Source organism: Vulpes vulpes, chromosome 2, assembly GCF_048418805.1.
Source record: "Vulpes vulpes isolate BD-2025 chromosome 2, VulVul3, whole genome shotgun sequence".
Lineage (NCBI taxonomy): Eukaryota > Metazoa > Chordata > Mammalia > Carnivora > Canidae > Vulpes > Vulpes vulpes.
Genome location: NC_132781.1, coordinates 13,304,774 through 13,328,102, shown reverse-complemented (window position 1 = coordinate 13,328,102; position 23,329 = coordinate 13,304,774). Strand labels below are relative to the sequence as shown.

Below are 23,329 nucleotides of genomic sequence, written 5' to 3'. Positions count from 1 at the left end.
AAAGGCAGATGCTCAACCAACTGGGCCACCCAGGTTCCTGGAAAATAGAAGTTTAATAAGCATCCATATTCTCAAAACTTAGAGTGTAACATTATCATATTCCCTTTTTTTCTGAAATATTTGAAAACAATGACAGACCTCATGTTATTTACCTCCTAAATACATTAGTACACATCTCCAAAAAATAAGGCCATAATTGTATAACAACAGTTTTATTATGAACCAAATAAGATTGACCGTGATTCCTTAATATTACCTAAAGTCCAGTCTATAATCAGATTTTTGGGGATCCCTGGGTGGCTCAGTGGTTTAGCACCTGCCTTTGGCCCAGGGCGCCATCCTGGAGTCCCAGGATCGAGTCCCATGTTGGGCTCCTGGCATGGAGCCTGCTTCTCCCTCCTCCTGTGTCTCTGCCTCTCTCTCTCTCTCTCTCTCTCTCTCTCTCTCTCTGTCTATCATGAATAAATAAATAAATAAATCTTTAAAAATATAATCAGATTTTTTGGTTATTCCCAAAATGTTTTTTATGGCTGATTTTTTTCAAGCCAGGAACTAATTAGAATAATAAAATTTAAAGTTGGAATTTTACTTCAAAAAGAGTGAATAGAATCTAAGTAAGGATTTGAGGGCATCTTAAAAATTAACTATATATAGGCTCTATGTTCAGGGACCTTAGTTCTGAGTTTGGTGTTGTGTTGTAGATAGTGAGAGTTGTCACACTTGTGAACACTGGGTAAATGAGGTGGGCATTCTGTTTTCATTTTCTGAACATAAGTTTAACTGGAATTAAAATTAAGACTTAAAAATACCAAAATAGAATGAGAAAAATGGCAAAAGTGAAATAAAAAGAAAATATCAACTAAAGGAGTATTATGCTACATGTAATACATAGATCAAACTCAATCATCATAAACATCAATGAATATTTTTCCTAACGTGGCCAGATTTTTAAACCCTAGGTGAGAATGTCATTTTTTTTTAAAGTAATATTTATACCTAGCATGGAGCTCAAACTCAAAACTCTGAGATCAAGATTTGCATGCTCTACCAATTGAGCCAGCCAGGTGACCAATCATTAATTTGTTTTTAATTGATGTATGGCTGACACAGTGTTAGATTAGTTTCAGGTGTGTATAGCATAGTGCTTCAACAGGTCTATAGGTTATGTTGCTGTGTTTACCACAAGTATAGCCATCATCTGTCACCATACAATGCTGTTACGGTTCCATTGACTATTCCCTATTTCCCTATGCTGTACCTTTCTTTCATCCTCCTGACTTACTCATTCCATAACTGGAAAGCTGTAGTATAGATCACTCCCTTATCACTCCCTTCACCTGTTGTCCCCTCCCCGCCCCGCCCCCATCATCAGTCTGTGCTCTGTATTTATGGTTGTTTCTGTCTTTTAAATTTGTTTAGTTTTTTAAATTCCACATTTAAGTGAAATCATATGGTATTTATCTTTATCTGATTCATTTCACTTACTGATACTGTCTAGGTCTATCCATGTTGTCACAAATGGCAAGATCTCATTCTTTTTCATTGCTGAGTAACATTCTATAGTGTGCATATATTTGTGTGTGCCTGCAGTGTACTGCATCTTCTTCTTTTTTTTTTTTTTTTAAAGATTTTATTTATTTATTCATGAGAGACACAGAGAAAGAGAGAGGGAGAGAGACACAGGCAGAGGGAGAAGCAGGCTCCATGCAGGGAGCCCGACATGGGACTTGATCCCCGGACTCCAGGATCACACCCTGGGCTGAAGGCGATGCTAAGCCGCTGCGCCACCCAGGGATCCCTGCATCTTCTTTTTTTAAAAAAAGATGTTAAGGGCAGCCCCGGTGGCGCAGCGGTTTGGCACTGCCTGCAGCCCGGGGTGTGATCCTGGAGACCCAGGATCGAGTCCCACTTTGGGTTCCCTGCTTGGAGTCTGCTTCTCCCTCTGCCTGTGTCTCTGCCTCTCTCTCTCTGTGTCTATGAATAAATAAATAAAATCTTAAAAAAAAAGATTTTTAAAAATTATTTATTTTACAGTGTGCATATGCATGGGCACTCAAAGGAGAATAGAGAGAGGGGCAGGAGAGAAAGAGGGAAAGAATCCTGACATGATCTCAATGACCCTGAAATCAGGACTTGAGCTGAAACCTAAGAGTCAGACATTTAAACGGAGTGAGCCACCCAGGAACCCCTGTACTGCATCTTCTTAATCTATTTTTTTTTCTTATTAATCTATTTATTCATCAGTGCACACTTGGATTGCTTCTATATCTTGGCTGTTGTAAACACTGCTGCAATAAACATAGAAGTGCATATATATTTTTTTAAATTAATGTTTTTGTTTTCGTTGGGTAAATAGCCAGTAATGGAATTACTGGATTGTATGGTATTTCTATTTTTAATTTTTTGAGGAACTTCCACACTGTTTCCCACAGTGGCTGCACCTAATTTGCATTTCTACCAATAGTGCAGAAGGGTTCATTTTTCTCCACATCCTCACAACACTTTTTTTTTTCTTTTTGATTATAGGCATTCTGACAGGTATGAGGTGATATGTCATTGCAGTTTCGATTTGCATTTCCTGATGATAGTGATGTTTAACATCTTTTCATGTATCTATTGCCCATCTTTATGTCTTCTTTGGCAGAATGCCTATTCAGGTCCTTTGCCCATTTTTAAATCAGGTTGTTTATTTTCTTGGTGTTGAGTTGTATAAGTTCTTTTTATATTTTGGGTGTCAACCCCTTTTTGGATGTATTATATGCAAATATGTTTTGCCATTCAGTAGGTTGCCTTTTCATTTTGTTGATGGTTTCCCTTGCTGTTCAGAAGCTTTTTATTTTGGTGTAGTCCTAGTAGTTTATTTTTGCTTTTGTTTCCCTTGCCTGAGGAGACATATCTAGAAAAATGCTGCTGAGGCTGATGTCAAAGAGATTACTGCCTTTGTTTTCTTCCAAGAGTTTTATGGTTTCAGGTCTTACTTTTAGGTATTTAATCCATTCTGAGCTTATTTTTGCCTATAGTGTGTGAAAGTCGTCCAGTTTCATCCTTTTTTTTTTTCTTTTTTTTTTTTTAAGATTTTATTTATTTATTTGAAACAGAATAAGAGTGCATACAAGTAGGGGGTGCAGCAGGGAGAGGGAGAAGCCGACTCTCTGCTGAGCAGGGAGCCCAACGTGAGGCTCAGTCCCAGAACTCACTGAGCCACCCATGCACCCCTAGTTTTGGAAAAATACCTTTAAAAAAAAAAAAGAGGGAAAGAAAAGCTAAGCCTAATCAAGGTATTTTTCCAAAATTTTCAATCTATGACAAAGGAGAGAAGAATATACAATGGGGAAAAATCTCTTCAATAAATGGTGCTGGGAAAACTGGAGAACTGCATGCAAAAGAATGAAACTCGAGGTGCCTGGGTGACTCAGTTCGTTAAATATCTGCCTTTGGCTCAGGTCATGATCCCAGGGTCCTGGGATGGAGGCCTACATAGGGCTCTCTGCTCAGCCGGGAGTCAACTTCTCCCTCTCCTTGCAGCGCCCCCTACTTGTGTGCTCATGACCTGAGCCAAAACCAAGAGTTATACACCTAATTGACCAAGCCACCCAGGCGGCCCAGCCTAGCTTTTCAATGAAAGATTTTAGAAATAACCAAGGGCTTGGTGAAAAAAATAACGTAATATAGTGATGTGACTGAAAAACTACAGTCATACTCAACATATATTGTGTTTAAGGCTTATTTTAAATCACTTTTCTCGTTGCATGTAATTCTTTACAAGTAAGGGGAATTATATATATTTTTTAAAATTTTTATTTATTTATTCATGAGAGAGAGAGAGAGAGAGGGAGAGAGAAAGGCAGAGACACAGGCAGAGGGAGAAGCAGGCTCCTCACAAGGAGCCCGGTGCGGGGATGTGGTACTTGATCCCGGACACTGGGATCACACCCTGAGGCGAAGGCAGATGCTTAACTGCTGAGCCACCCAGGCGGCCCAGGGGAATTATTATTTTATTTTATTTTATTTTTTTTGGCCCAGGGGAATTATATTTTAACTGTTGTTTTTTTTTTTTTTTTTTTTTTTTTTTGATAACCTAAGAGAGGCTATTTTGTTGAAATGGTTGAATGAATATTCCTTTAATATTACTTAGTTTCTAGCCTAAAACATTTCAAGTAAGACATATTACAAAGACTAGAGAATGAGGGCAGCCTGGGTGGCTCAGTGTTTTAGTGCTGCCTTCAGCCCAGGGCATGATCCTGGAGACCCAGGATTGAGTCCCATGTCAGGCTACCTACTTGAAGCCTGCTTCTCCCTCCGCCTGTGTCTCTGCCTTTCTCCCTCTCTGTGTCTCTCATGAATAAATAAATAAAATCTTAAAAAAATAAAAAGTCTAGAGAATGAGAAGGGACAGAGAGACCTGAATATAGCAGCAGAGGTAAGGTATTGGGTCTCCTCCTTACTAACTCCTAGTACACAGGAAGGAGCAGTTCAGTTTGGGAATAGTTGTGTGCTCACAGTAAAATCTCACAGATAGTTGGTGGGAAGAGAATTTTTCTGCAAGGCATTGTAACATTTTTACAACTGCTCAAGATTAGATTATATTTTTAATGTCCTCTCTTTTGGCAAGTTCAATTATTATAGCTAAGGCAATTTTAATAATACACAAGGCTGTACCGTATTTTCTTTCAAGCCTTTTCAAGATACTACAGATAATAAGGGACCAGGCTGGCAATACCACAATTTAATTTTGTTATATGACACAATAGCAGGAGAGCTTTTTATCTATAATTGTTCACTATTTTTTTGTGATAGTTCTTCATATGGGATCCTACAAGACAAACTGAATTGTATTTTAGGGCAACAGTTGGCAAAAAGTATATCAGTATTGATTCTTGTCTAAAGAAGGGAGAGAGGTGGGGATCCCTGGGTGGTGCAGCGGTTTGGCGCCTGCCTTTGGCCCAGGGCGCGATCCTGGAGACCCGGGATCGAATCCCACATTGGGCTCCCGGTGCATGGAGCCTGCTTCTCCTGCCTATGTCTCTGCCTCTCTCTGTGTGACTATCATAAATAAATTAAAAAAAAAAAAAAAAAAAAAAGAAGGGAGAGAGGGATGCCTGCGTGGCTCAGTGGTTGAGCGGCTGCCTTTGGCTCAGGGCGTGATCCTGGAGTCCTGGGATCGGGTCCTGCATCGGGCTTCCTGCAGAGAGCCTGCTTCTCCCTCTGCCTATGTCTCTGCCTCTCTCTCTATGTCTTTCATGAGTGAATAAATAAAATCTTAAAAAAAAAAGATTAAAAAAAATAGAGAAAAAAGGAAACAGAATTTTGACAAATATTGAGGCCTTCAAACATAAATGTAATGCAAGGACTTTTGCAAAATAAAATTCGCCAATTTTGTACGAAACCAAAGATCTGTGAAAGGTGTTTGTGTAAACTATCATGTGATTTAATACTCTTTAAACATGACATAATCACTTGAGGTTGAAATATTCTTAGATTTTTTTTGTTTCCCTGAAACATTCTTTAACACTTGACAACCAGTTTCTTAGTATTCCAATTACTGAAAAGGAATTAGGATATTTCTTTAGCAATTCTCAATCCTGCTGTATAGTTTTTAGAAGGAAAAGGTAACATCTAGGGAACTCTTAGGAGGAGACTGCTAGATACTTTACATTAATTAACACAATTGATCTTTACTACAACCCTATTAGGTAGTTTCTGTTACCTCCATTTTACAGGGGAGGAAGTAGACTTTGTGAATAGAAGTAGTTCAGCTTTAAGTAGGACGATCGTTTCTTTTTCAAAGCATTTTATTATTTGATCCTTACAACAAATTTATATGTTTCTGTTTTACGGATGACCACGCTGAGGGCCAGAGAGATAAAGTGACTTGCCAAAGGTCATATTTGAATAGTTTTAGGGATAGTAAAAACTGAAGGAGATGTGGGCTTACTGGGGAATTTTGTAAGATGTTCAAGACATTCTTTTTTTTTTTTTTTTAAGATTTTATTTTATTTATTCATGAGAGATATGGAGCGAGCAAGAGAGGCAGAGGGAGAAGCAGGCTCTACACAGGGAGCCTGACGTGGGACTCGATCCCCGGTGTCTCTAGGATCGGGCCCTGGGCTGCAGGCGGCGCTAAACCGCTGTGCTACCAGGGCTCCCCCATTCAAGACATTCTTTTTTTTTTTTTTTTTTGTTCAAGACATTCTTAATGATAATTTTTTGGAGTTAATCACTTACTGGAATTGTCCAGAGATAGTCAAGTAGATCTGTAAATGTGGATGGAGTGAGACAAGTTGGCACAAGCTAAATAAAAACCTTCTTAAATACAGAGACTGCAACTTTCAATTTAGTAATCTGCTTCAATAAAGGATATATACATAAAGATAATTATTACATTGTTAGTTTCAATAGTTAAAAATTGGGATTGTTCTGGAACCAGGGAGTAGTTAAATAAGTTGATGTATCTACTTGATGGAACACCATATGGGCAATAATATGATAAACATAAACACTCAGGGAACCATGGAAGATGTTGAATGGGCTGAGGGAAAATAAAGCAGAATACAAACTATTATATTTTATCAGTTACAATCATGTAAAAATTATGTAAATATTGTAAGAGAACATTAATAAGTTTAGTTGAGTGATGAACTTATGGGGAATTTTAAATGTAGAATTTTATTAGTGTTCTTGTAATGTTATTTGTGTAAAGGAAAAATTGAACATAACGAAAGGATATGTTCAGTACAACCAAAATAAATATGAACAGACCCAGTGGACTTTAAATATGCAGTATATATACTGATAGTAAAACGTTTTCTTCGAAATAATTAGGAACAAATGCAATTTCCAAAATATTTTCTTTCAGCAAATTATTTTCTTGCAAAGGAAGCTGAAGTGTGTACAAACTAAAAATAGAATCTTGGACTTAGCAGTGAAGAGAAAGATACAGATTGTTTTACTAGTTGAGCCATTAGCAGTTGCTGGGAGAAATCATCTCAAATGACATGGCATAAAAATGAGTATATTTTGTATTGTTAGAAATATGTGCTCTTGTGATTGTATTAAATCTGTAAACACTTGCAAACAATTAGATTAGCATTCTCTGTGGCCATGTGACAATTAGGTTCTTAGTTAATCTTGCTGGTTTTTATAAAAGCTAATTCTTAACTGCCTAGGAATACCACATGTTGAGATCTGCAGTTTTATTCTTATGTATTTTAATGGCACTAGGTCTCTTGTGTCACTGGTAAAAATGTGGAAGCTTTATTCAGAGAATATTTTTGTCATTTAATAGCCCTCATTTACCTAGGACTCATAAGCTGAATGGTATTTTTCACTGGAGAGAGAGCTTTAAGCTGAACTCTTCTTCCTGTGACTTTGATGTATGTGATCCTACCCGGCTTTAGGCTGTAGTGGGTTGCCCCAAGTTTTCTCTTGTCTTTATGTATTTCTTAGAATTGAAATATCACTGCTTTTCACTAGTACATGAAGCTCTTTTAGTGTTTAAGAAGTCATCCTTGTGCGAGTGTGCTAATGTTATAATCAAGAAAAATGTGCATTGAATGTTATGTGATTAATGCTGGCTATTCTTTCCTCACAGTGCTGGGAGAAGGCCTGGCCAAGGGAGATGGGGCCTTTCAGGCAGTGCTTTGCTGCATGCAGCTGAAAGGAAAACTCCAACCTGTGTCCAACATTCTTGCCAAGTCACTGACAGGAGAGTCCCTGGTACGTTGATGAGCTCTAATTCTAAATGTCTGAAAATGGATTCATTCATTGAACTCCTTAAACATATTGTGAGGGAAAAGTAATTAAGTTTGCGTTTTTCTTCTTACTTCCTATTAGAAATCAAAATTTATGAGGATCTTTAGATACTCATTTTTCTTCAATAAACTGATGTTTAATCATGGGATTCTTATGGTTTGTGATAATATATATAAGAATAGCAGGCACTTTTTAATATTTTGAAAGTATAGGATAAGTAAATGATTTTCTTTAAAGATATAATTTAATGGAACCTAGGAATATTTTTGGGTTTTATTTATTTATTTTATTTTTTTAAGCAAGCTCTAGGCCCAGTGTGGGGCTTGAACTCACAATCCTGAGATCAAGAGTCGTGTGCTCTACTACCTGAGCCAGCCAAGCCAGGTGCACCCCTTATTTTTGGGGTTTGTTTATTTATTGTTTTTTATTTATTTGAGAGAGAGCGAGCGAGCAAGCATGTGAGAGGGAGAGAGAGAGAGGGAGCATGCAGGAAGGAGCAGGAGGGAAGAGCAGAGGGAGAAGGAGCCCCACGTGGGGCTCAATCCCAGAACCCTGGGATCATGACCTGAGCCAAAGGCAGACACTTAACCCACTGAGCCACCCAGGCACCCCTAGTTTTGGATTTTTTTTAAAAAAAATTTTATTTATTTATTCATGAGAGACACAGAGAGAGAAAGAGAGGCAGAGGGAGAAGCGGGCCCCCATGCAGGGAGCCCGACGTGGGACCTGATCCCGGGTCCCCAGGATCACGCCCTGGGCTGAAGGTGGCGCTAAACTGCTGAGCCAGCCAGGCTGCCCTCTAGTTTTGGATTTTAAAATGCTCTTGTGGACGTATGATTTTATAGAGTTCTTAAGTCGGGTTTATTTTGTAAAATGTTTAAAGTTATGTAAACTAATAATTACTTTTGTTTTTGAAGATGTTATATGTGTGAATTAACACTCCACTCTGACCACTCTGATAGAATGACCTAGTTCTAAATGAATTTTTTTTTTAAAGATTTTATTTATTCATAGAGACGGAGAGAGAGAGAGAGAGAGAGACAGAGACAGAGACAGAGACAGAGACACAGGCAGAGGGAGGAGAGGAGAAGCAGGCATCATACAGAGAGCCTGACGCGGGACTCGATCCAGAGTCTCCAGGATCACACCCTGACCTGCAGGTGGCACTAAACCGCTGCACCACCAGGGCTGCCCGAATGACCTAGTTCTATTCAGACTTTGGGATACATTTATTTTTTATTTTTTAAAGATTTTATTTATTTATTCATAGACAGAGAGAGAGAGAGAGAGAGATACAGAGACACAGGCAGAGGGAGAAGCAGGTTCCATGCAGGGAGCCTGATGTGGGACTTGATCCTGGGTCCCCAGGATCACACCCCAGGCTGCTGCGCCACTGGGGCTGCCCTGGGATACGTTTTTTTTATGTAGCATTTAATTTTCTAGAGTTTTTGTTTGTTTTAGGTTGAGTTAATTGAGGGACTACATTTTGGACCTTTTAGAGTTGGCAGTCTATAGAAATGAAAAGAAAAAGATGTTAAAACTTTTTTTCACCAGTTGGTTACTGTTACAAAATTTGTGGCTATTTCTGAGTAATCAATGGAAAACAGTGAAAGGCAGAAACTATCTATATACTTGCTACACAGCATGAATTCCCTGTACCTCACTAAGTCTTCTGAATCAATGTAAACTGTGAAAATCTGGAGCAAAGTTATCTTTTCACTGCAAATAAATATATTTGGTTGGGGAAAAAAAGAAATTAGGAAAATACTTAAAAAAAAAAAGAGGGGGATCCCTGGGTGGCGCAGCGGTTTAGCACCTGTCTTTGGCCCAGGGTGCGATCCTGGAGACCTGGGATCGAGTCCCACGTCGGGCTCCCGGTGCATGGAGCCTGCTTCTCCCTCTGCCTGTGTCTCTGCCTCTCTCTCTCACTGTGTGCCTATCATAAATAAATAAAAAAAATAAAGTTGTTAAAAAAAAAAAAAGAAAGTACTTGATATATTGCTGAGGATAATGTAATGACCCATCTCAGGGGGTAATTTAGTTATTTTCTGAGGGATTACTGTACAGTGAATTATTTAATTGGTTTAACATTACGGTTTTTTAAAAAAGATTTATTATTTTAAAGATAGAGAAAGCAGGGGGGTCAGAGGGAGAGAAAAGAGAGACTCTTTTTTTTTTTTTTTTAAAGATTTTATTTATTTATTCATGAGAAACACACAGAGAGAGGCAGAGACATAAGCAGAGGGAGAAGCAGGCTCCATGCAGGGGGCCCCATGTGGGACTCGATCCCAGGACTCCAGGATCACGCCCTGAGCTGAAGGCAGATGCTCAACCACTGAGCCACTCAGGCGTCCCAGAGAGACTCTTAAGTAGACTCCTCTCTGTGCACAGAGCCCCCCACCATGCTTGATCTCATGATCCTGAGATCATGACCTGAGCTGAAACTGAGTCGGGCACTTAACTGATTGTGCCACCCAGGTGCCCCGGTTTAACATTGATCTTTTTTTTTTAAACATTGATCTTTGATTTCACTAAATTTACAAGTGAATATAAAGCCAAACTGTATTACTAATACAGCAAAATTGCATAACTATTTATTTCTAAATAGATGATAAAGAGTATGTCTCATTATTATTATTATTATTATTAATTAAGATAATTCTATCCTTAAGGAAGTTTTCTGTGTAAATTAAGTATATTGCACAGTTTCTCTTGTTGGGTTTTTGAGTTTAAAACTAGGAAGAAGTATTTGCTTTTAAATCTCAAGTGAAATTTGAATTTTAAAAGCGTGAATATTTTGCCTGTTTTCCTTCAGCTGCTTTATTAATGAGCTGTCTTTAAAGTGCAATGGTCAAAAACAAAATAAAGTGCAATGGTTATTTTTTGTGAATCTGAGTCATGGGTAACTGATTGAATTCACCATTTTGTAAATATAAGTCCATTAGTTTTAGGGGAGAGAAAAGCTCAAAAAAGTTCAGGTTTATTTTTCTCTTTGCATATCCTATCTTGCTTTTCAGTGAGATCCATTGTGAATATTTTATTGAATTGATTTTAAACTCTTACACAAGGTGAATAAAGTGCTTTAGGTTACACTGTATATTTTGTCCTGTTTACTTTTTTAACTTTGCTTTTAGATAGTTAGCTTTATTATCACCAGGAATGGTAGTGGGATGGGAGATGAGGATAACATTGTCTTTTTACAGATAAACCTTAGAAACAGTGGAGCAATTAAGTTACGCCCCCATAACAAAGAACTGATATACTGAGTTTTACTTTTTTCATCTACTCTTTTCAGAATGGGATGGTAACAAAAGATTTGACAAGACTAAAAACACTTCTCACAGAAACAGAGGTAAGACTATTTCAGTGGATCTCTTTGGAAAGACTTTAACTCAATCTGGCCAGTAAGTGTTCTGTGTTAAAATGGGAAAATCCTTGGGCATTAGCCAAGAAAGCAAGGCTGGTAAGGTGGGATAATGGAATCTCCTGGCTTTTTTCTGTAACCCATCTTGGTCCCATCCCAGGAACCTTGCTTCTTCTCAGGTCTTCTGTTCCTAATTCTTGTTAGCAGTCTCTGGCCAACAAGTGGAAAGATGATTGGGGAATTTTAGTGTTTAACTACACCTGGCTGTTAGAAAATACTGTCATTAAAAATGAGATACCCCTGAAACCTTTTTTTTAAAGCAATTAAAGAGATCTGTGATTTAAAGACTGTTTTTAGGGAATGGAGTTTAGGAGATGGAAATAATATGTATCAGGGTAAATGGTGGACAAAAGTGTGCTCTGGTGAAGCACTTGAAGGACACATACAAGGCCAGGGGGCCGGCAGTGTCATGGAATAGGATTATAGCTTTCTAAGTTCCAAATTGCTATTCCTCATATAGGCATGTAAAAGTATATTTAGATGTCTCATTTTAAAGACAGCTGTTTTTTTTTTTTTTAATTTTTATTTATTTATGATAGTCACACAGAGAGAGAGAGAGAGAGAGAGAGAGAGAGAGAGAGAGGCAGAGACACAGGCAGAGGGAGAAACAGGCTCCATGCACCGGGAGCCCGACGTGGGATTCGATCCTGGGTCTCCAGGATCGCGCCCTGGGCCAAAGGCAGGCGCCAAACCGCTGCGCCACCCAGGGATCCCAAGACAGCTGTTTTTGTCAGTTTTTATCATAAATGGGAGCCATGTAGAGTGATTAGTTTTTCTTTCTTTCTTTCTTTCTTTCTTTCTTTCTTTCTTTCTTTCTTTCTTTCTATTTTGAGAGTGCAGGAGGTGGGTAGGAGGAGGGGCAGACAGAGGGAGAGAGAGAATTCTTTTTTTTAGATTTATTTATTTATTTGAGGGGGGTTGCCCATATGCTTGCAAGTGAAGGGAAGGGCAGAGGATATTCAGGTAGACTCCTTGCTGACTGCATAACTCATCTCACAGCCCTGAGATCATGACCTGAGCCAAAACCAAGAGTTAGACACTTAACCCACTGAGCTACCCAGGCAGCTCTCGTTGACTTATTTGTTTAAAAAAAACTGGCATATACTGTGTGCTAGGTCCTATGCTTCCTGCTGGGAATATAGCACTGACCAAGACACTTGCTGTCTGGGAAGTTAAAGTCTTGGGGAAAAGATAGACCATAAACAAATAAGTTAATTAGGCAACTATAGGTATAATTTACATTGAGGAAAGTGATATGGGGGAGAAAATAAGCTTTCTGTGATGGAAAAATAACTGGATTGAGTGGTCAGAGGCTGGGACAGTTAAGCAAAGAACTAAGGGTTAAGAAGGTGGTAGTCCCATGGCAAGTGAAATGGAGGGTGCTCCAGCCTGGTGGAGAGCATGAGCTGAAGCCCAGACGTAAAACATGACCTCCTGTAAATTATTTTCCATTTCAGGTCTAATAACATGCCACATATACCAACAAACAATAAGCAAAGAAGACTGTCATCAGGAATTACATGAGCTGAATAAAGATACTGTTTGTTTTGCTACAACTACATAGGCTTTTAAAAAATGTTATTTTCTTTGTCTTACTGTGAATTAACTCCTATCAGTAAGCTCTAATTAGCTTCAGAGCCATTTCCTTTCTTGTATATATGTAGTAGTCTTTTTAATTTCTAAGGATTAAAGGAAGACAATTATAAATGTTTTATTTTATTTTTATTTTTTTAAAGATTTTATTTATTCATAAGAGACAGAGAGCGAGAGAGAGGCAGAGACACTTTTCAGAGCGAGAATCAGGCTCCATGCAGGGTGCCTGGCGTGGGACTCAATCCCGGGTCTCCAGGATCACACCCTGGGCTGAAGGCAGGCGCTAAACCGCTGAGCCACCCAGGAATCCCCCAATTTTAAATGTTTTAGACTTTTAACATTGGATGTAAAATAGATGACCTTTCATTTTATTAAGATTTTTGGCTTTCTTTTTTATTGCCTTAGTGGAATTATTACTTTACATCTGATAATCGCAGAGATATAGATATTATGTTTATATACCTATATGTGAATTTTAATTTTTAATACTTATAATGCTATCACATGTAAGGCCGCAAGTATCACTTGACTCCTATTTTGTGAGTGTACTTTTGGAAGAAGTGACTTAAGTTTTGTTTATAATAATTAACTTTTCTCTGTAACCAAAGTAGTATTCTTTTTGGCTAGTGAACTGATATTATTTATAAAAAAAAATACAACTAGAAAAAGTTAACAAACACTGGTACCCATATTTATTTATTGTGCATGACATATTAAAAAATAGAAACAGGGCAGCCTAGGTGGTGGCTCAGCGGTTTAGCGCCGCCTTCAGCCCAGGGCATGATCCTGGAGACCCGGGATCGAGTCCCATGTCTGGCTCTCTGCATGGAGCCTGCTCCCTCTGCCTGTGTCTCTGCCTCTCTCTCTCTCTCTCTCTCTCTCTCTCTCTCTCTCTCTCTCTGTGTGTCTCTCATGAATAAATAAATAAAATCTTAAAAATAAATAAAAAATAGAAACAATTTGTTATTTAAAGATTGCACTGAGCAGGTGTTTAAGTGCTAGTGGATAAGGATAAAGGCATGGAACTCAAGACTGACTAATGGAAACAAAACAATGTATATTCTAGTAAGACTTAAAATATCAAATCCATAGGTTTGATTGTAAATTTATAGAAATTATAGCAATTAGAAATTTGGCTGCTTTCCCTCAAGGTGTCAGTATAAACTAAAGATCCATCATAAGCTCATTGATCTTGCCCTTCTCTCTTGGATTCTGAGCATATAAAAAAGTGTTTAAGAAAACAAAACACAATATCTTAGAACCTAAAAGTCATAGTGGCCAAATACTGAGCCCAGGCCTAGGTTCTCATTTTTACCAGCTCTTCTGGTGTGGATGTGTTGTTCTCCAGAGCCTGCCAGCCTGAGAGCTGCAGTGTCAGCACAGGCGTGCCTGCTCATTTGTACATCATTGTAGATGCTGATTCTTGAAACACACCATGTATTTTTTCCTTCTAAAAATTATGTGCTTTCAGCTTTACTATAGGACGGAAACATTTTCTTCCCATTTTTTTACTTGCATATCTTTGATAAATTTTTTAAAGACTTATTTTTTTTTAAAGATTTTATTTATTTATTTGAGAGAGAGAGAGCTAGAAAGAGAGCAAAGGCAACACACAGAGTGAGCCAGGAGGGAGAAGCAGACTCCCAGCTAACCCTGAGATCATGACCTGAGCTGAAGGCAGATGCTTAACCTACTGGATCACCCAGGTGCCTTTAGACTTTTTAAAAAAAGTTTAAGTAATATATATATTTATATATTACACACATACACACACACACACATTTATTTATTTATTTATTTATTTATTTATTTATTTATTTATTTATGATTTTATTTATTCATGAGACACACACACACACACACACACACACAGGCAGAGACACAGGCAGAAGGAGAAGTAGGCTCCATGCCGCGAGTCTGATATGGGACTCGATCCTGGGAATCTAGGATCATGCCCTGGGCTGAAGGTGGCTCTAAACTGGTGCTAAACCGCTGAGCCACCCGGGGCTGCCCGTATTTAAATAATCTTTCTACACAATGCAGGGCTCAAACTCATGACCCCAGGATCAAAAGCCACATGTTCCTCATACCTGGTCTGAGCCAGCCAGGCATCCCTATTTTGATAAATTTTTTAGAGGAGATACTTTAAAATTCACTTTTGAAATGAGCTTTTAGCTTTTATATTTGTAAATTTGATGAAGATGAAATATTTTTAAAAAAATTTATTTATTAGCAAGAGAACAGGGGTGAAGGTGGGCAGGAGCTAAAGGAGAGGGAGAGAAAAACTGAGTGCTGGTGCTGAATGTGGAGCCTGATACGGGGATCAGTCTCATAACCCCAAGCAGAAAACAAGAGTTGGATGCTTAACTGACTGTGCCACCCAGGTGTCCCTGAAATCATATTTTTATTTATTTATTTATTTTAAAAAGATTTTATTTATTTATTCATGAGAGACACAGAGAGGCAGAGGGAGAAAAGCAGGCTCCACATAGGGAGCCTGACGTGGGACTCGATCCCAGGTCTCCAGGATCACGTCCTGGGCTGAAGGCAGCGCTAAACCGCTGAGCCACTCGGGCTGCCATGAAATCATATTTTAAAGGTTAGTGTGGGACTATGGCACTTAGACCTTGCTTTAGAATTTTTTTTTTTTTAAAGATTTTATGTATTTATTCATTCATGAGAGACACACAGAAAGATAGGCAGAGACACAGGCAGAGGGAGAAGCAGGCTCCATGCAGGGAGCCAGACTTGGGACTCGATCCTGGGGCTCCAGGATCATACCCTGGGCTGAAGGCAGCGCTAAACCGCTGAGCCACCTGGGCTGCCCCTTGCTTTAAAATTTATTTATTTACTTATTTTTAAAAAAGATTTTATTTTTTCATTCATGAGAGACCGAGAGAGAGAGAGAGAGAGAGAGAGAGGCAGAGACACAGGCAGAGGGAGAAGCAGGCTCCATGTAGGGAGCCTGATGTGGGACTCGATCCCGGGTCTCCAGGATCACGCCCTGGCTAGAAGGCAGACACTAAACCACTGAGCCACCCAGGGATCCCCTTGCTTTAGAATTTAAAGAGATTTTTTTAATGTATCTTTTTTGTGAACATAGAATCCTTGTAATGTGAAGTTACTTTTGATTTAGTTTATGTATTCTTATATTCAGTCCTTGTTTTGTAGAAAGAATGTGTTGTCTTTAAAAACTTTTTAGTAAGTAGTTTGAGAATCAGAAGACATCTTCTTATAGAAACAGCATTATAGTGATTTAATTCCTTTTTCTCTTACATTTGTTTTTATTTAAGTTTGATTTGCCAACATATAGTATAATACCCAGTGCTCATCCCATCAAGTGCCCTTCTCAGTGCCCATCACCCAGTTACTCCACCCCGCCCCCACACTTCCCCTTTCACCACTCTTTGTTTCCCAGAGTTAGGAGTCTCTCTCTCTCTTTTGAGTTAGGAGTCTCTCAAGGTTTTTCTCCCTCTCTAATTTTTCCCACTCAGTTCCCCGCCTTTCTCTTATAATCTCTTTCACTATTTTTTATATTCCACGTATGAGAGAAACCATATGATAACCATATGATGATTGTCCTTCTCTGATTATATCACTCAGCATAATACCCTCCGGTTCCATGCATATGTCAAAGCAAATGGTGGGTATTTGACCTTTCTGATGGCTGAGTAATATTCCATTGTGTGTATATATATATATATATATATATATATATATATACCACATTTTCTTTATCCATTCATCTGTTGAAGGACATCGTGGCTCCTTCCACAGTTTGGCTACTGTGGACATTGCTGCTATGAACATTATAGTGATTTAATTCCAACCCAGCCTAAAAAGTCCAATTTAATTACTGACATGTAAATTAAAATGATATTAACGTTTCAGTCATACACAATTAGTGTTAGACATTCTATGGTACAAGACATTCCAAATTTCACCTTGGGATAGTATTTCCTCTGATTCAGCTCAAAATTAACTGAGCTCCTGTGCTGTTCAAGGTTCTCTGGGGGTTTTTTAATGCTGAGATAGCTGTGAAAAACAATCTGTGGGCCAGTCCGAGGTGCACATAGCTAATGTACCCATGGGGCAGGCTGCCTGTGGTCAGTAAGTGCTGCAGTGGAAGTACAGGCAGGGAAAGGAGAGATTAACAATCTGTGGGGAGACCAGGAAGGCAGGAGGATGGGGGTGCTAGGTAAAGACCCAGAGGTAACTTGATATAGGGTAACATTTGGGGGTCGTTTGGTTAAGGGACAGATGAGGGCCTTACCCAGGATAGTGGCAGTGGGAGTAGAGAGTATGAGACAGATATTAGAGACATTCTAGACCTCTTTGAGCAAGGTTTGGAGAATACTCAGAGTGGGACAGAAGAGGGAGAGTTTATGGGACGCCTGGGTGGCTCAGTGGTTGAGTGTCTGCCTTTGGCTCCAGGGCATGATCCTAGAGTCCTGTAATTGAGTCCCACATCAGGCTCCCTGCGTGGAGCCTGCTTCTCTCTCTGCCTATGTCTGCCTCTCTCTCTCTCTCTCTCTCTCTCTCTCTGTGTGTCTCTCATGAATAAATAAATAAATAAAATCTTTAAGAAAAAAAAAGTTCTAGATGGCTTTCAGAATTTTAACCTTACTCTCTTTGGGAACATATGTCCATTAACTTGAGATAAGGAGCAATTGAAGGAGGATGAGATTTGGAATAAAGATGATGAATTTAATTTTTGACATATTTGTTTGAAGTGCTTAGATGATCATCTGTCCAACCACGCATCCCATCCTAGATGCATTTAACTGGGCACCCATTAGTGCCTGATCTCTCTGAGGTGTGGGTATACAGAAAGGCAGTAAGTCTGTTGGCAGTGGATCTGTACATGACTGACAATGATCCAGCACATAAAATGCTATCAGTAGTTAAGAAAAATAAGAAAAAGTGCTATGGCTGGCACTCAGTTGAAATGGGGGCGGGGTGGTGGTGTAGAGTTTAGAGCCAAAGGAGCAGATTGGGGATTTATGTCCACCAAAGGAGTCCAAACCAGGAAGTCAGAGTGAGTGGGTCCTCAGCTCCATCATGGGGGAATGGCTTATCCCAGAGTGAGGGAGACCTGGCAGGATGTGCTCCAGGCCCCACAGTGATGGCATTGCACTTAATGCAGGAGAAAAAGTACCTTGTTAGCTGGTCATTCTCTAGGTGTTAGGAAGGGGACAGTGAAATGAGTAAGTGATGGAGGCACTACTCCATGGGATTCAGGACTGGGGACTTAGAGTTTTTAATTTTATTACCAGGTAATTTTTATATAGGGAATCTCTACCAGTTTCCTTAATAAGGGCCACATAAGTACTTCTTTTCTATATATTTTTTCTTTTCTATATTTAAACATAGTTTAACATAACATGAAACACAGATGGATGCAAAAAATACTGTTTACATTATTAATGTTCATTAAAATTGCTAAGTATTCAAAAAAATTGCTAAGTATTCAAACTCAACCTTTTAAAAAAATGTTGAAAACGTCCAAGTTTAATTCAGCCTTCAATTGGTTATTTCTTATTATAAGAACATTTTCATTTGAAAAATTTCAGACAGCAACTAGTAACGTCCTCTCTGGATATCACGTGGAAGACTTGGAAGGGGGTAAGTACCAAATTCTCTGTTACTTCTGGTAACTGTAATTGCAGGCATCTGTTTGTTATTGATTATTGGGAGGATGTTTATTGAGTTACATACAGTACATGTACGTGGATGTATAAAAGAGAATATACAAATTTAATTTTAAAAGTAGGTGTGGATGAAAGCAGTTTTTTCACTGGCTCCCTTTTGTAGAATAATGGAGGTAGGAGGTATCATTCTCTTGCCTCCATATAGCTCTAAATGGAAACCTTATTGTTAGCAGTGTCAAATTGCTTTTGTTGAGGGAAGTCTTTTCTCTTTTCCTGTCCTCAGCTAGTCCAATTATTACTTTTTTGGAAGCTAAGTTGTTCCTGCCATAATTAAAATCCATGACCTCCTTCCTCTTCTCTTGCTAGAGGAAAGGGAAGAGGGACCAACATTCATTGAGTGCTTGCTGGATACTGTGTACTGTGGTATGGGCTTTCACAAAAACATGTATTGGTTTCTCCACCTTTTTGATAGGTAATGAAACTGATATTTATTAAGGTTCAGTAGTTTTCCTAGTCACACAGCAGGAAAGGGATGAAAAATGGCTTTAAACTCAACCTGGCTGAATTCTGTTTTTTGGGTAGCACATGACTTGTGAGGAAATAGAGAATGGCTGTGAGGTCCTTGAAAACTTAGTGCTGCTCAGCCTCTGTAGCTCTAGCCTTTTTCTTTCTCAAGCATTATTTTCCTTGGTTTATTTGGAACTTCTACCGAATCGAATCAAAGCTCATTGTATTCAGAAGTAAACAAATGTTATTTTTTAGCTCCTACCTCAGAATTCAACTTTTTTTAAGTTTTATTTCATTTGTATAAAAGGATTACTTGATACAATGACCTGTGCCAGACAAATCCTAAGGAACATGGGTAATAATGTGGAACTTTTCACTGAATATGCAGTATTGAATTTGTTCTACAAAATTTCCTTCCAGGATACGATAATTTTCTCATTCCTGAAATAAATCCTAATAGAGACACATCTTGTACTTAAGAAGTGACAAGCATGCCAACATTTGCCCCTTTAGTTCGTTAGGGAAGAGATTGCATTGGAAAATATGTCCACCAGTTGCTAGAAAAGAGTCAGGGGCATCGACCTGGTTTAGCTGCTGGGTAACTACTTCAGTGATGTCTGAGTTTCCTGTGGTTAATTGAATTTAACTTCTTTGATTGGTAGATTACTTTTCTGGTAGAGGCAAGTATATCATGTCCTTTTTACATCATCTAGGATGATGTGTGTGGAGGGTTTATAGTATTTCTTACACATTAAAATATCAGAATTCTTAGCAAGCCTCAAATGATAAGACTATATCCTGATTACTCTCTAGGATCTTGTAATGGTTGGCATTTCCGCCCACCACCTAGGGGAATCACAAGCAGCGAGGAATATACTTTGTGTAAAAGGTAACGTGAATTTTTTCTTTAAACCAATGACGTGTCTTTATTCAAAAGGTAGATAATTTTCCTTCACTTTTTGAAAAGTAGTAATGCTAATTTAAAGAAGATAATATGTGAAGGAGGAAATACAATGATCGAGAAAAGTGGTTTATTTTAAACTTGAAATAGAAGCCATAATTAATGGTTGTTATCATTAAATAATAAAAGTCAAAGCCATATCAGTGAGTCTTCTTTTAATTACAAAAAACAGTGATCTAAATTAAGATTGTTAAGACTTTGTGTAGAAGTCTTTTATAATACCAGTTGGATAATTATGACTGAATTTAATTCTGGTCTCTAACTTATGTGAAATTTACCTCTAACTGATGGTGATTGAATTGAAATTATATAAACAGAAGTGAAGCATAAAATAGATGAAGAAATGTTCAATTATTTTAATAACTTTTCTAAAAAGAAAGAATCTGTTACCTTCTTGTTATCCTTATGTATAATTTATGAGTAATTTCTATTTCAATGGCAAAGCTTTCAAAATTAAATTGTTATTAAGCTGGAAAGAATTATTAAAGTCACATTTTGAAAGGTGAACTCCGGTTCTTTTTATAAGAACTAGTAACTAGAGGGATTTTAGATATAAAATCTCATTACTATAGATTGTTTTTGATAATGAAGGAAATTGAATATGTAGTGATGATTGAATAGTCAAGAGATCAGATATGATTTTATAGTAGAAGTAAACTGAGTAGTCAATTTAAAAAATCCTGGTGGTGTCATGTTAGAGTAGAGGCAGAACACAATCCTATATGCAGAGGAAACATGAGAAAATTTATAGGCCAGATAAGAATATCAACCTTCAATATTTAAAGAAATAATTTAAAACAGAGCAATATAAAGACAAATATTTGGCTCATTAAGACATACTTAAGAGAAAAACAAATGCATGATTTTTAAATGTCTTTAAATGTCTTACAAAACGTAAAAGAGAACTTAATAAATAGTATAATTTAAGTACTTTGTGTATCATTAAGAAAACCTTTAAATACAGTCATCTTTTCAAATAGGGTGAACCATTTGATAATTTACATTGTGCTGTGGTTCGTTTAACATATGTTTCTATTGACCATATTTTTTCAGTTGAAAAATTTTCTGTAATATAACACTTCTGATCTCTATTTTGCTATTTATAATTTTCATTTTTTCTCTCAGAAGATCTTTTACTAATTTTTTGATGTTTCAGTTGTTCAAAAAATGGCTAAGCCCATAATTTTGTAGGATATGTAAAACTTAAAATTAATGATCTAAGTTTTGCATTTTATCCGTTGAATTTTCTGAGTCCCAAACACTGAGAAACCATTAACTATCTTTTTGAAATGAACATTTAGGAATTTACCATTGAAGATTTTAATCTATTGAATTAATTGTGATTCTAATATAAAACTTTTATTCTTAATTTATTCAAAATTTCAAGCAAATGAATATAGTCCAGTATTTTCAATGAAATATAGGTAATAGTAATATAGAAAAGAGTAAAGGCATTATATTCAAAAGTGAAAAGCAGAAGCCTTAAGATGATAATTTAATGATACATTAACATTTTTTTCAGAACGAAATTCCTAGTATATGGAGAATTTTCTTTAGGTCCTATCATTTTGGGAAGTAGGGCATACCTGTGTTTGATGCACCAATCCACTTGATGTCAGTGTTGCTTTAGGAAAATTCTGCTCTAAGAAGAATTGTCTAAATAGAGTTGTTACCTCATGAAGGAAGCTACTTTTTCAGTGTCGGTTTTGTGGGTGAGGGGTGGTTATGATTGATTATGCTTTGCTTTAACATCCCCTTATTCCAAAAAAGAGGTCACTGAGTATGGGAAGTTGCTATAGTGATTAACTGTTACAAATGTTCTGGAAACCTCTTCTTCCTTCTTGTGCAAGTCAGTGTGATAAATATGGCCTTTCAGGAGATGACGTTTTGCTTTTGTTATTGAAGAGTCGGAGGGCAAATGCTGGAAGTTTATCTTTTAAATGGTCCAACAAAGTATATGATAAAACAGTTTTTCCTATTCTACTTAGATTTTTAGAGCAAGGAATCTGTAGGTATGGTGCGCAGTGTACTTCAGCACATTCCCAGGAAGAACTAGCAGAATGGCAGAAAAGATATGCTTCACGCTTGATAAAATTGAAACAGCAAAATGAGAATAAACAGCTCTCAGGCAGTTACATGGAAACCTTGATAGAAAAGTGGATGAATTCATTATCTCCTGAGAAAGTGGTGAGGAAAATAAACTGCATTTTTTTTTTTGTTTGTTTGTTTTAAGTGATGACCTTGTTTGAGTCTTGACTTTATTTTGTGCTATATTTTGGTTTATTTCCTTATCTTCTATATGAAGAACTTGATTCTGATAAAACTGTTTTTATAGCAAAAGTAGACCCTTTTGCTAAGATAAAGAGCAGAACTAAGCCATTTGTTTGGAGATTTGCAGGTATTACATTAATCTTCAATCGGGAAGTATTTACTGCCATTTTATTGTTATTAATTTTCTTATGTCTTGTCTAAGCTTTATTATATTTTGTTCTTATAAAATTAATGTATAAAAATATCTTGCTTTGTAAACAGTTCCATCAACATCTTTACCGTTGATATTTATTTACCATGCCAAAAATTTTTGTTTGTGCTTTTGGGACTAAAAGTAAATATTAATTGCTCTCTATTTTCAGCTTAGTGAATGTATAGAAGGAGTAAAAGTAGAGCATAATCCTGATCTGTCGGTTACTGTCAACACCAAAAAATCTCACCAGACATGGACCTTTGCTCTTACTTGTAAGGTATGAATTTTGTGCTAATTAAAGAATGTAGTTTTTAAAAATTTTTCTTCAGGCTTTTTTTGACCTTTAAATCTCTGTGTTACAGCACTAAAATTTTTTTAATCTAAGTACATCTTAAGTAGGATCTATATTGTACTAAAGTGTATTTCTGTATTTTGTTCATTAAAGGTACAATATTTTTAGATTTTGAGATAAAAGTTCTGGTAGATATTTAGATATTTGCTAACTTATTATTTTGATAAAGAGGTTTTTGATATATTGTTTCCTGAAGTTGGAACATAGGATGGGGTTCATGGCTTATAATTAACTACTTAAAAATGGAATTGTTTAATCTGGCAGTTCTAAGATATTTAAACTGTAACAACTTGCTTTTTTTAAATTACATTTGATGAAATAACATATTCTGTAATAGTGGGTTTTTAATATGAAACATTTTCTGCAGTGCTTCCCATCTTGAATATAACGTTCAAAGTTTAAGAATGAAGCAGAGTCAAACTTTTCTGTGAATACGTGCAGTGGAAAGTTTTGTGTACTTTTTTGGTGGCATTTCTTCCACTGTACCATCTGGATCTTAGGATGAAAAATCTGGGAACATTTAGTTTCGGCCTTGAACCCAATCCAGTGCCTTCAGAGGTAACTGCCCTCCTATGAAGACTTCCTACTTGAAGCTAGATAAAACTTTTTTAGGCCAAAGGTTTGG

At 37.3% G+C, this 23,329-nt stretch overlaps 1 protein-coding gene across 4 annotated transcripts in view; it reads left to right on the top strand.

The window, feature by feature from the left end:
- HELZ (helicase with zinc finger) overlaps positions 1-23,329 on the top strand; it is a 159,013-nt gene that overhangs the window by 34,604 nt on the left and 101,080 nt on the right. For all 4 annotated transcript variants that reach the window (XM_072746776.1, XM_072746774.1, XM_072746777.1 and 1 more), the window contains 6 exons: positions 7,592-7,716; positions 11,048-11,104; positions 18,343-18,394; positions 19,741-19,816; positions 21,877-22,075; positions 22,522-22,629. In XM_072746776.1, the coding sequence (XP_072602877.1) occupies positions 7,592-7,716; positions 11,048-11,104; positions 18,343-18,394; positions 19,741-19,816; positions 21,877-22,075; positions 22,522-22,629 (617 nt within the window). The remainder of the gene's footprint in view (positions 1-7,591; positions 7,717-11,047; positions 11,105-18,342; positions 18,395-19,740; positions 19,817-21,876; positions 22,076-22,521; positions 22,630-23,329) is intronic.